Source organism: Diaphorina citri, unplaced genomic scaffold (genome assembly GCF_000475195.1).
Source record: "Diaphorina citri unplaced genomic scaffold, Diaci psyllid genome assembly version 1.1 scaffold45, whole genome shotgun sequence".
Taxonomy (NCBI): Eukaryota; Metazoa; Arthropoda; class Insecta; order Hemiptera; family Psyllidae; genus Diaphorina; species Diaphorina citri.
In genome coordinates this window covers 326,765-339,619 of record NW_007377482.1, presented here as the reverse complement: position 1 = coordinate 339,619, position 12,855 = coordinate 326,765, and the positions used below count along the sequence as shown (strand labels likewise).

Here is a 12,855-nt window from a genome sequence, read left to right as displayed (position 1 = left end):
GGATAGCAGAATTCTTACTGAAAGGTCTTGAACGAAGAAAGGCCATAAAAATTAAACTTATTGAAAATTTTGGCCAACAAAAAGTAGCACATATATATGATTGAATACAATATTTGGGATATCTAATAGTAATATCATCCATATTGAACAGGTAGAAGCGAAGTTAAGGACATTTTTCGAAGTGTCCAAGTAATTTTGTGGGTGAGTGTAAGTGTTGATAAAGCCACTTTGAGCCTGGCTTACCCAAATACCACAAACCAAACATACATATGTTTATGTTACACAAAGGAAAAGGAGCATTACATGCATGTATGTTTAGAAGGAGGAACATTTATAATTCTAACCCGAATATTTTCCTTGACAGCATATTTCCACATTTTCATCCTCAGCTATCCCTGTCAGTTTTACGCCCTACCTACCCCTTTACTACTCCTAGTGTCTCCTCTATCATCCCCCTTAATTGGTCTCTGTTTTGCTCTTTCAGCTATTAGCTCGGGCTAGGGATTACCTGTATAGAATTTTTTTTTTTTTTTTAAAAAAAAGAGGTTTGGCAGAGGGAACTGTAACTGCTATGGTCTTATCGTCCCGAAATCGAAGAGAGAAGGAAGACAGGATAGGAGAAAGCCAGCCGTTCCGAGAACGAACATCATCCAATCAGGACAAAATCCGCCCCGGGCGGGAATCGAACCCGCGGCCTAGCGCTTGAAAAATACAAATATTTGTTTTTCTTTGAAGAATTTTGTTGCCAAAATTATACTTTATTTTGTTATAAAATTACAAATCTATGTGACTTTTATTTTTATTTTATTATTATTATTATTTTTTAGTTAGGACCTCAGAAGCACTAGAGGTGCCATTTTGCCCCGTGTTTCCCTATGTACCTAAACCCGCTGAAAATGAAAATCAATAACATGAAAAAATAGGTAACTTGGTATCATCCTACAAGCTGAAAGTTACCTGTTTTCATAAAACTAGGTTGGAATTTGAAATATTCAAAAGCTCTTTTATCTTCGGGCTTAATACCTCTATGTCAATATTTCATGAAGGTAGTACCTGCATAGGTACCTTCAAGTTTCAGTACTTTTTTCAACTCGAGAAAAACTAGGTAGTCGAATATTCTTCTAGGATATTCTAGAATATGTTAGAATCTTAAAAATTTAATAAACTTGTGAAATTTTAATTAAGAGCAAAAAAAAAAAAAAATCTCAATCATGATAATGTTAAATTAAGAAATTGAAATTTTCTGAAAGAACACTCTATAAAAGACAAATAAATAAATAAATAAATAGATAGTTACCTATAATACATAGATAGATAAATAAATTAATGCAAAAAAAAAGTTTGAGACTTTTGAGAGAAATAGATTTTTTTTTTCTTACCAGGCCAGCTTGCATGTAGTCCTCAATAGCGGATGTGACACTTTTCTCATCTCCTGTCCAGAATACATACTCAGCAATATCCTTAGGTGAAGCCTGCACATTACTTGATCTATCAACCTTGAAGAAGAGAAGAGAATAGAATAATATTATCAGAGTAAAATGGAGTACCTATAAAAATAAAATTAGAATAAAAGGGAATAATTATTAGAAGAAAAGAGAATAGAATAAAATTATTAGAATAGAATAGAATTATTAGAGTAAAATGGAATAAGATTATTAGAATAGAAGGGAGTAGAATAGAATTATTAGAGTAAAATGGAATACGATTATTAGAATAGAAGGGAATAGAATTATCACAGTAAAATGGAATAAGACTATTAGAATAGAAGGGAATAGATTTTGGTCGGTAAAAATAAAAACCTTACATATTACATATTGTGCCTATATAATTTTATTTATTATTATATTATTTCATCATATTTTTCAGGTTTCATTTCAAATTCGAATTTCAGCTCTTATTTTTTTTTTTTTGCTGTTACGTGAAATTTGAGATGAAAAGAAATAATGCCATAACAGAGAGAGAAAAAGGAAGAGTAGATACACGATAACGTCACATCAAATGTCCTGAGCAAAGCTCCCTCGCAGGCAACACATTATTATGTATGATACTATCATCGTCAAACTTAACAAGTGGTTTTCCATTGAACTGTCTTGTAAATGGGGAAAAAAATTAATCCGTAATTTTGTAAACTGGTAAGTTTGCATACAAGACGACAGTCTAAATAGATTAATGACGGCAAATGAAGTCTAAATAAATACTAATTAAAATAACGTATAAATAATATAACAGAGAGAGAGAGAGAGAGAGAGAGAGAGAGAGAGAGAGAGAGAGAGAGAGGATACAAATAAAAGCAAAGGATAGAAGACTAATAATACAATGACAGTCATCCCACATACAAAATTACAAAAAAAGTACCGTACAATGAAGGTATTACGTCTTCTTTTTCCAATAGGTTTCTCTCTCTCTCTCTCTCTCGTTTCCTCCCTTCTCTTTCTCTCTCCCTTGTTATTAAAGTGTGCCTTAATAATTATTATTTTATAGCGTACTTTTTCCGCACTTATTTTACTTTCTATTACATTTTTACTTTTTATTAAATTTAATTTACTGTTCAAATTTTTCGATTTACTTTCCAATTAGTCTAGTTCCCGCGAAGTTACTTCCCCTGTGGAGATTTACTTGAGGGAAGCTTTCTTGTTCATCATGGAGAGACCGCCATTGCTGGCCGCATCCAGAATACCTGACGACTGGATGTTTCGTTTCTTCATGGCGGGTTTCACCATGATGCTCCGTCGAAACTCTTCCTCGGAGTTGAAATCTGAAACAGCAAATGAAACAGGGGGAAAATGAGAAAAAAGAAAATAGTTTATTCAAACTATAGGGAAAAATTCTTGAAAAAAAAGAAGAAGAAAAAGAAGAAGGAGAAGAAGAAGAAGAAGGAGAAGAAAGAGAAGAAGGAGGAGAAGAAGAAGAAGAAGAAGAAGAAGAAGAAGAAGAATCATAGAAAACTTTTCTATAGAGGGAACAGTATAACCACGGAGGTTTTATCGTCCCGAAATTGAAGAAAGAACTAGTACAGGATAGGAGAAAGTCAGCCGTTCCGGGAACAAACCTTATAGCTTTAGGATTGAGTTCGCCCCAGGTGGGAATCGAACCCACGGCCTAGCGCTTACAAGGTAGGCTAAGGTAACTAGGCTGAAAGTTAACTGTCTTAAGGGGGAAATAGTCAGGAAAAAAAGAGAGAGGTAGATGGGGGGACGGGGAAGTATTTCTGAATGAAAGCAGGGGAAATTCTAATATTGATTGGGGAAGCTTCGCGTCTGCGCTCCGTTCAAAAAACTTCAATTTTTTTTAAACGTTGTTTATAAGTGGCGCAAAACTTTTGAAATTTCTCAACGGTTTTAACAATCTTTGTAACGAGAATTTTACAAAAGGCTTTGCAAAAGCCTCTAATTAAAATCCTTTCCTTGAATCAAAATGGAATGAAATAAAATAACATCCCAATTTGAGTTTCAATTTTCAAAGTCAAACATGATTAATTTTATTTGTTTAAAACAAAAAAAAAGCAATAAATACGTAAACTATGTATTTTATATAGGTACCTACTTTAAGTCTTTAATAATAATTTATTAAAATATTCGTAATATGGACTTTCGTGTATTAAAGTTATACCTACCAAGCTAGTTAAAATATTAAAGTAATATAATTATTATAGGTAGATAGGTACATTACATAGGTACATTAGATAAATAAGTTAAAACTAGTGACTACATAATTATTTACAACCAAGGAACCTACTTAACAGAACTGTCCATCACTTTTCCTGTTGTCTCAGCTAAAAGTCTAAAAGATAATAATTATTATTAAATGTTTCTGTTGTGTAGGTACGTATTCAATAAAAAGTAATTATTTGTCACGATCAATAAATTGACTAATGTAAGTTCACGACACCCTGGTAAAATCTTCAATTCTCTCGAGATTTATCTTCTGCAAAAGCAAAAGAAAATCAAACACATTAATCCAACTAGGCAGAACAGTCCAAGGATCATTTTCAGAATGAAATAACCAGCGAAAAACCCGGCCCCTCTCTTGATGGTTTTCTTAACCCCTCGTTTTTCCACAAGCAGAGACGCTACTGGAAATCGCAAAGTTTCTCGAGAAATTTTAGGACCTTCAACTGCAGAAGTTTCCTTTGCTAAATCATTCTCCAGTGAAGGATCTTTGTTTCCCAAATTTGAAGATTTTTCACTGTTCAATACTGAAGGATCCTTTGCCAAATCTGCAGATTTCTCTGAAAATGTCCAGCTTTCACCCAAATTTCGATCTGACCCTAAATTGTTTTGATAGCTCGAAGTTTTATCTGCAAATTTTGGATCTTTAGCTAATAAGACCACGTTTTTCTGTTGAAAATGTGACGTTTTGTCTAAATATCTCGAATTTGTGTCATATTGCGATGGGTTATTATCAAAGGTCAAAGTTTTATCTGTAAATCTTGAATCTTCAACTACCAAATTAGTGTTTTTTTCTTTGAAATCTGACGTTTTATCGAAATGAAAGTGGAAGTGGAGAGGGGGAAATGAAAATAAAATTGTTAACAGTAAAAACTATACTTAAAAGCTTTTCTCTGTACAAAGCTCTAAGATGGTGTTCTGGTTATGTTATGGCTGGGGTCATGTTTAATGTGGCCGGGGTTATGTTAAGTGTTATGTTTGTAATAACCACATGACCCCATGGTGAGGGCAATAGCAACAGGAAATAAAATTGTCGTTGAAACGAAAACTGTCACTCAGGGTGGTATTAAAACTGAACATCCCATAAAAGGCATAAGTGACAAGGGACTTTAGAGCTAAGATAGCAGGGTCTTCAGAGGTAGTTGCACTGAAGTCAAATCTACCCCTTTTAATAAAAGCCACTGGTTGGGTGGAAGGGCTCCTTTAGGAGAATCCTGCCAATTTGAATAAAGAACAAAAAGGAGAACTTTCTCTTTAGAACACGTATTTTAGGAATAGGTGGCAAATGTACACAGAAAATTCCACAAGAAAAATGAGCGCTTACGACATTTACTTACTTGAAGTCAATGGGTTCCGACTATGCGAGGTTTCAACCCCAGACCGGCCGTTGTTGTACAGAGAGGACATCCGGGGGTGAACATTGTCGCCCCGGGCGGCACTCAGAAACTCCGGATGGTCGTTTAGCGTGTCGGACAGGGACGCTATTAGGATGTCTGAAAGGAAACCAGGGAAAATGTTATAAAGTATCTACCTAGATGACAGAACCCACGTAAAAATTCCCAAAAATGTCAAAAATACCAAAGTGACCCTAACATTTCAGGTTGGGTAATTGTTGGCCTTACGATATATATCGTACTTTATATCGTAAGGCAAACAATTATGCATCCAACCATCGATGTTGTTAGGGAAAACCTCACCACTTGGATTTTTGTTGCTCAGATTAGATTTTGGAAGATTTGTTCTGATGAAGTCAAGCAGGGCAGCAATGGGGAACTATATCGGGTCTTTGAAATATCAGTCAAAAAGGCAATGTTGCCAAGGTTCTTATATACCTATATATAAAAAAAATGTTCTTGTAAGAATGAAGTGCTCGAGACAAGGAAATAAGAATTAAAGAGAGAGAGAGAGAGAGATAAAGAAAGAGAGAGAGAGAAAAAAAAGAGAAAGAGCAAGAAAGAGAGAGTCCATTTGGTGGATAAGGAAAAGTGGAAGTGGAGAGGGGGAAATGAAAATAAAATTGTCAACAGTAAAAACTATACTTAAAAGCTTTTCTCTGTACAAAGCTCTAAGCTGGTGTTCTGGTTATGTTATGGCTGGGGTCATGTTTAATGTGGCCGGGGTTATGTTAAGTGTTATGTTTGTAATAACCACATGACCCCATGGCGAGGGCAATAGCAACAGGAAATAAAACTGTCGTTGAAACGAAAACTGTCACTCAGGGTGGTATTAAAACTGAACATTCCATAAAAGGCATAAGTCACAAGGGACTTTAGAGTTAAGATAGCAGGAACTTCAGAGCTAGGTAGTTGCACTGAAGTCAAATCTACCCCTTAACCTTAAGCCTCAAGTAATATTCAGTACCTAATCCCAGAATTTTGTAAGTAATGTTTTTGAAATGACTTTTGTCTCTTGACTGTCCACTCTTATCTGTAGATATGTGTATCTTGATATTTTTTTTTCTTTCAAAAAGCTACACCTAGGTAGATGAGACTTTGTTTAGACTGCGAGAGTAAAAGGACTTTTCGGTCCTATGTTGGCAGTACAAGATATATTCTATTCTACATACCCTATTCTCTTCGATGTGGAAAAATCAAGCCATGTACAAACAGTACAAGGTTCACCCAAGATATTGCAAAATTCTATGTAATTTTGTAAGTAATGTTTTTGAAATGACTTTTGTCTCTTGACTGTCCACTCTTATCTGTAGATATGTGTATCTTGATATTTTTTTTTTCTTTCAAAAAGCTTCACCTAGGTAGATGATACTTTGTTGAGACTGCGAGAGTAAAGGGACTTTTCGGTCCCATGTTGGCAGTAGGTACAAGATATATTCTATTCTACATACCCTATTCTCTTCGATGTGGAAAAATCAAGTAATGTACAACTAACCTCTTAAAAATACAAACAGTACAAGGTTCACCTAAGATATTGCAAAATTCTACCTATGTTAGGTATTATTTTTATAACTACATAGCTACCTAACTTACTTTGAGTTGATATTCCAGTAGTATGTTAGGTATTATTTTTATAACTACATAGCTACCTAACTTACTTTGAGTTGATATTCCAGTAGGTACTTACTTTGAGTTGATGTTTGAGTACTTACTTTGAGTTGATGTTTAGGCACTTACTTTGAGTTGACGTTCAAGTAGGTACATACTTACTTTAGGTTGATGTTCATACTTACTTTGAGTTGATGTCCAAGTACTTACTTTGAGTTGATGTTTAAGTTTCTCATGTTCGTAATGATCCTGAATATCTCCCAGATATAATTTGATATCTTCCAGTAAGGTGATTGCTTCCTCACGCGTCATCTGGAAAAAGGGAGCGAAGTAATTAGAGAGTTGTGCAAATAGAAAAAAAATCTGGTGTGAACACTACAGGACTTTCCAACTACTATTGAATTTTCCTCCGATTTTAATAAAAATAAAAAATAGGTAGGTTTTTTTTTTTAATCCCCATTTTTTTTTTTTTTTTTTTTTTTTTTTTTTTTTTTTTTTTCATGCACGATGTATTTTGTAGGGAATTATTGAAATCTGTGCACGGTGTTGTCCCTTATAAACCTTGTAAAGTAGGTACATATGTACCCATGTTCAACGCCATATTTTTCAGGAATCATACCCACTAATACCGCCCTAATCAGTAGATACTATTGACAATAGGTACTGTAATCAAATTGTATATAATTTATATTATTCGGGCGGTGAAAGAAATGAATTCTATATTTTCAACCATTGCGTCTATTGTTTCTCACCCGAGTAGGTATTTCGTCATCATGTGAAAGATAACGAATAGATAATATATATATAAAAAAAACACAGCTCGTTATTTTCTACTTGTTTGAAAAGAAACAACAAACACTTTGTTTGTTCAGTTTAGATGGCAGATAAATAATCTAGCTTCGGTGACAGGGGATATAACTTTTGAAGAGGAGAAAAACAAACAAGCGCCTTTCTTTTCAAAGGATGGACTTCGGGTTAAAGGACTTTTTCTGGCACTTTATTTAAACTCAGCTAAGCCAAACAACACATCATATTGTTAGCTTGGCGCGTCTGCCTAGCAAGTGCTAGGACACGCTTTCCCACCTGGGGCGGATTTTATCTTAAACAGATAAGGTTGGTTCTCGGAACGGCTGCCATTTTCCTATCCTGTCTTCCTTCTCACTTCACTTTCGGGACGATAAGACCTTTTACGGGACGATAAGCCGTTACAGTTCCCGCTAGTGATCCACTCCCCTCTTTTATTTTCCTTCTATCTCGAAAAATTTCATAAGTCGATGAAAGAAGTGATAGTTTCTAAAAATATCAGCATTGTTGGGAGCTCTTCTACGCAGCGTAGGTACAAAGATAAGATAAAAATGACGCAGTTCTCCAGGAAAAAAGTAAATGTTATGAGAAACCAGGATAAAGTTGGAAGTCTATTTTTAGAAGAAAAAATAATTACATAGGGGGGGAAAAATCTGATATACCATGAATAGCAAAGATTGAAAACAACAACAAAATAGAAGAAGAAGAAGAAGAAGGAGGAGGAGGAGGAGGAGGAGGAGGAGGAGGATGAGGATGAGGATGAGGATGAGGAATAAAATAATAATAGGAGGAAGAAGAAAAAGCAGGATGAGGAGGACGAAGAGGTAAAAGAGTAATAAGAAGGTAGAGAAATGTCTTCTTTTTTAACTTTCCTTATTTTTTTTCTACGAACGAAATCCCAAGAAAAACGAGAGTCCTACGCAATTTTTCACGGATGGGGGGAAAAAACTTAGCGGGAAACTTTGCCAAGAAGGCAAAAAGACAGGAGGATCCCCCAATAGGAAGAGGGGTGGAAAGAGGGTAAAGTTTGCTCGAAGATGGTAAAAAAAGGTAAACGCTGTGGGAAGAGGTAAAAAAAGAGGAAAGTAAACTTGGTGAAAAGAGTGGAAATATGAGGATTTTGAAAAATAGAAAATTTGAAGTCTTCGGGAGGAGAGCTGAGGATCTGTTTGAAATCCCTCCATTTCCCTCTCTCTCTCTCTCTCTCTACCTTTCTCCCTCTTTCTTTCTTCCTCTCTATCTTTTCTTAATCTCTCTTTCCCTATTTCTCTCTCTTTTCTTAATCTCTTTCCCTTTCTCTTTCTCTCTCTCTCTCTCAAAAAAAAAAAAAAATCGAGAATAAACTGGTGTGGGAAATGCAGCTTTCATCTATCATCCTATGACGCTCTGCATGCACTCGACAAGGTCATATTCAACAATACATATAATAGGAAGGTATACCAGTATACCTAATACGGGTCATATTGACATATAAAATATTCTGTCAGCTATTCTGTTGTTTGTTCATGAACAACAAACACCTACATCTATTTATAAACCTTGAGCTTGAAAGCGTCAGTAACAGCATTGAGGAATATTCAGGGTCGTTCAGGGCCGTATCCAGGATTTGTCGAGGGGGGGGGCCCGGATTTGTCGGGGGGGGGGGAGGGTCCAAGGAGTGATGAACGGACACTGCAAATTTTCTGATTCTGACCTACAGTATTAAAGGAGAAAAATTAGGCTCAGGCCCCCTCGGCCCACTAATAAATGGGCCAATGGGTCATTCCCCCTCTTCTGAAGCTCATTTCCCCTCTTTTAAAGGAAAACACGGGAATCAGTTCAACTACGAGGGGGCGTGGTAGCCACTGAAAATCCAAAATGGCGCATTCCCGGCCCTCGAAGGTCTAGTGCTCAATTTCCTTCAGTCTCCAAAAGAAAACAATTTTTTCTTAAATAAATTATAATAAAAAAGACTGCTGGCTCCGGGCCCCCTTGAGCCTGGGGCAAATGGGAACTGATGGAACACCCTGGGAATGCACTCGTATGTAACTGTTTTATATTTATTCCATATATTACATAATAATAAAACTCTTTTATTCCCATATATTATATGTAACTATGTATGTATAATATAACTCTATTGTTCCATATTTATATAAAACAAGGGCTGTATTTTCTCTCGGGGACAATATTGACGTATGCACTCTTTCAATTCACTGACTCCAACCACTGTTTCCTGAAGATAACAGTATGAGCTTTTTCTCCGAGGTTTAACGTCACTTTATAACTTCCAAGTTCTTCGGTGACGGGAGATTTACTCTCCTTTCGGGGATAAGCTGCCTACTTACATTGACCTCACCCAGCCTGAGTGGGGCTGGGAAAAGATAGGAGCACGCGATTTCCCAGATGATCACCCATCTAGATTTTAAGCACGCGCAACGTATCTTAACTTCAGTGATTCATTGGAACAGCTTTATTCATTACATTCCTAATATACCTACCTAATCTTCCTATATCTAGTTTAATCTTGGATTGGAGTCCTAACATTAATAATAATTGTGCTTATTTATACTGCTCGCATAGGGCTGAAAAGTCTCTTTAATCCAGCAGTAGGCTACTACTATTATTGTGGTCAAATTCTCAAATTATATTGAGGATAAAATTCCATACCTTAGCTGGGATTGAACCCACGCCCTCCTGTTTACCAGGCGAGCGCCTTGACCACCACACCACCGAGGCAGGTATTGACATTTTTATCTACCTACTGAGAAAGAGAGAAAACACATATTTTTCTGTAAAACTGATTGTGCAATCATGGTGATAGCATTTAAAACGGAACACATCAATAGGAACACACAACTGGGAAACCGGATTGAAGAAGCTTCAGATTTCACTCACCACGGGCGCCTGATCCAAGACACTCGAGTACTCCACGTTGCGTTTCGGATGCAGGGGCTCCAGGATGTTGAGGACATTGAGTAAGTTGTTTCCCGTTATGTCCGCTGGGTGGCGCTGTCGGTAAACCTGTGAACAGGGGGGATTGGTGAAGTGTGAAGTGATTGGACGGGAAGCACTACGACCTATTTCCTCCAATATCAAATGTTCTTACCTTGGTTAGACTGCTGGGGTAAAGGAACTTTTCAGTCCTATCCCAGCAGCATAAACAAGGTATATTCTACTGTCTATTCTAGTCAATTCGTACTGTTCTTAAGCTACAGTAAGTGGCCGAACTTTAAAAGGTTCTTATCCAAGAAGACATCTTAAGGCCGATCCCACTTGCCATGAGTTTCATCTCATTTTTTCCGTATGTCCTGTAGGCCAATTGAGATTGAGAGTGTTCCCACTACGAACGACACGATTTTGTTTTCCGAACGACAAGTGGGAACGGGTCTTTAGAAAAGGTAATATATTCGCGGTTAAATTACCTTATGGATGCCCTGGCATTAAGGTCCTTTATTCGGTTACCTTACCTTATGAATGTCCTGGCCTGGAATGTCGACAGCAGTGGTAATGTTGGTTTCAGGAGTAGGGGAATTGTAAAGGTCTACATTCGGTTAGCTTACCTTATGAATGCCCTGGCCTGGAATGTCGACAGCAGTAATAATGTTGGTTTCAGGAGTAGGGGAGTTGTCCACGCTTTTGGCCTCCACATTCTGTCGGATTTTGGCGTAGGTTTCACCGTTCTTGTTTACTGAAAAAAAAGAAGATGGGAAAAGTTGAGGGATTTTTTTTCTTCTCTTAGAAAGCACCCTTACTATTTCTCAAGTTTCAAAAAGCACCTTACCTCTATTTGAATTTCAGGTCCAACCTTTCTTGTTCCTAATGCTGTTGCCATTTTTCCTCTCTTTTTTTTTTTTTTTTTTTTTTTTTTTTTTTTTTTTTTTTAGTTGAGTTTATTGCAAGCTCCCGGGGCATTTCTCGTTTCTTTTTTTTCTTTTGAGTTAAAAAAGTAAAAAGGCATTTTGATTTTTCTTTCCTTAGCTTTTTTTTCTGAGACAGGAAATCTCCGGAGTTTTTTGCCTCTCAGCACTGAGGTAATCATGGCCTTTGTATTTGCTTAGTTTGTGTTCCTTTGTCTAGAAACTATTTTTTTTCCTTCCTTTTCTTTGTACATGCTTAGAAAGAAATGTATACCTACTCTTTTCGTAAGTTGAAAAGACACGACTTTGTACCTATGTAGGTACCTACTTCCTTGAGAAAATCTTTGATTTACTCAGTTCCTTTTAGCAATTGAACAGTTGCTGGGAATAGGAATTGAAGGAAATAAAAGTTCTAAGCATACCTAATCTCATTATAATGAGCTAAAGTTCCAAAAATACTCCGAAATACCTAGAGGTAAATAAATAGCTACCTATCTATGTTTAACACACAAGTGTATGTGTAGGTATAGTTTTCAAAGAGAAAATAAGAGAGAGAGAGAGAGAGAGAGAAACATTTTGAACAAAGAGCTCCTGATCTTACCGCAATTATATTTGCTCTCTTTTTAGTCCGTCCTTCCTTTCTTATTACAACAGTAATAAAAAGGTATAAGGGACGGACTATTGTATTCGCTTCGGTGTCGTCTGTGTGTCTGTCTGTCTGTCAGTCTGTCTGTTCCCATAGAAGGACTTATCCAAACCTGGTCGACCTATATATCAAATTAAAGGTCTTTTTACCAGGATCACGAAAATGGTGGTGCAAATTTTGTCCAGAAAACCATAAAGCCAAAAATCCAAAAAAACTGGTTTTTGGGGGATTTTTTTCACATTTTCTCACACAAATGAGCTCTGATCTCGAAATTTGTCGCGACGACCTATGAACTCAAAGCGAGAAAGTTTTAGATAACACTTCAGCCGATCATTTAAGACCGGTTTTAGCGTTACTTTTTGGCCCTGTTTCCCCCATTTTTGTAAACCAAATGGGGGAAGTAAAAAAAAAAAAAAAAAAAAAAAAACCTTTGACACTGTGTTAATCCTCAGTGATAAGCCATTAAAGAAACAACTCTACATTGGATCCTCCCTCAAGGGAAGCTTGTGCAGTCCGGTTTCTAGTGACAAAACCCATCGTGTAGTTCAACTGGACTGACCTGTGTGATTTTAGAATGCTCCGATTTAGACAGTTTTCGTATTGCACCCCAAAATACAAGATGAACATCCATAATGAGAATCGAACCCTGAACCTCCGTAATGAAAGATGACCATCAAGTCTCTCTCTATCGAGAATCGAACCCGGGACCTTTGTGTACTTACGCATATTCTGGTCCTGTTGTCCCTCATTGGATGTGGGTTTCAGTCTTTCTAATTCCTTCACCTCTTCATCTAAGCTAGATGCTGGTTCATGCTGCAACAGCAAGACAGGGAAGGATTAGAGGAATATTAGAATAATCGGTCAAAAAACTGCTGGCATAAAAGGACGTTTTAGTC

General features: G+C 36.6%; 1 protein-coding gene across 1 annotated transcript in view; it reads right to left on the bottom strand.

Moving 5' to 3' along the window:
- Positions 1-12,855, bottom strand: part of LOC103514764 — a 51,454-nt gene that overhangs the window by 29,278 nt on the left and 9,321 nt on the right. Inside the window, exons 5-7 of the mRNA XM_026827498.1 lie at positions 11,017-11,144; positions 10,352-10,477; positions 1,380-1,496 (exon numbers count right to left, since the gene is read on the bottom strand). Coding sequence (XP_026683299.1) covers positions 1,380-1,496; positions 10,352-10,477; positions 11,017-11,144 — 371 coding nt within the window. The remainder of the gene's footprint in view (positions 1-1,379; positions 1,497-10,351; positions 10,478-11,016; positions 11,145-12,855) is intronic.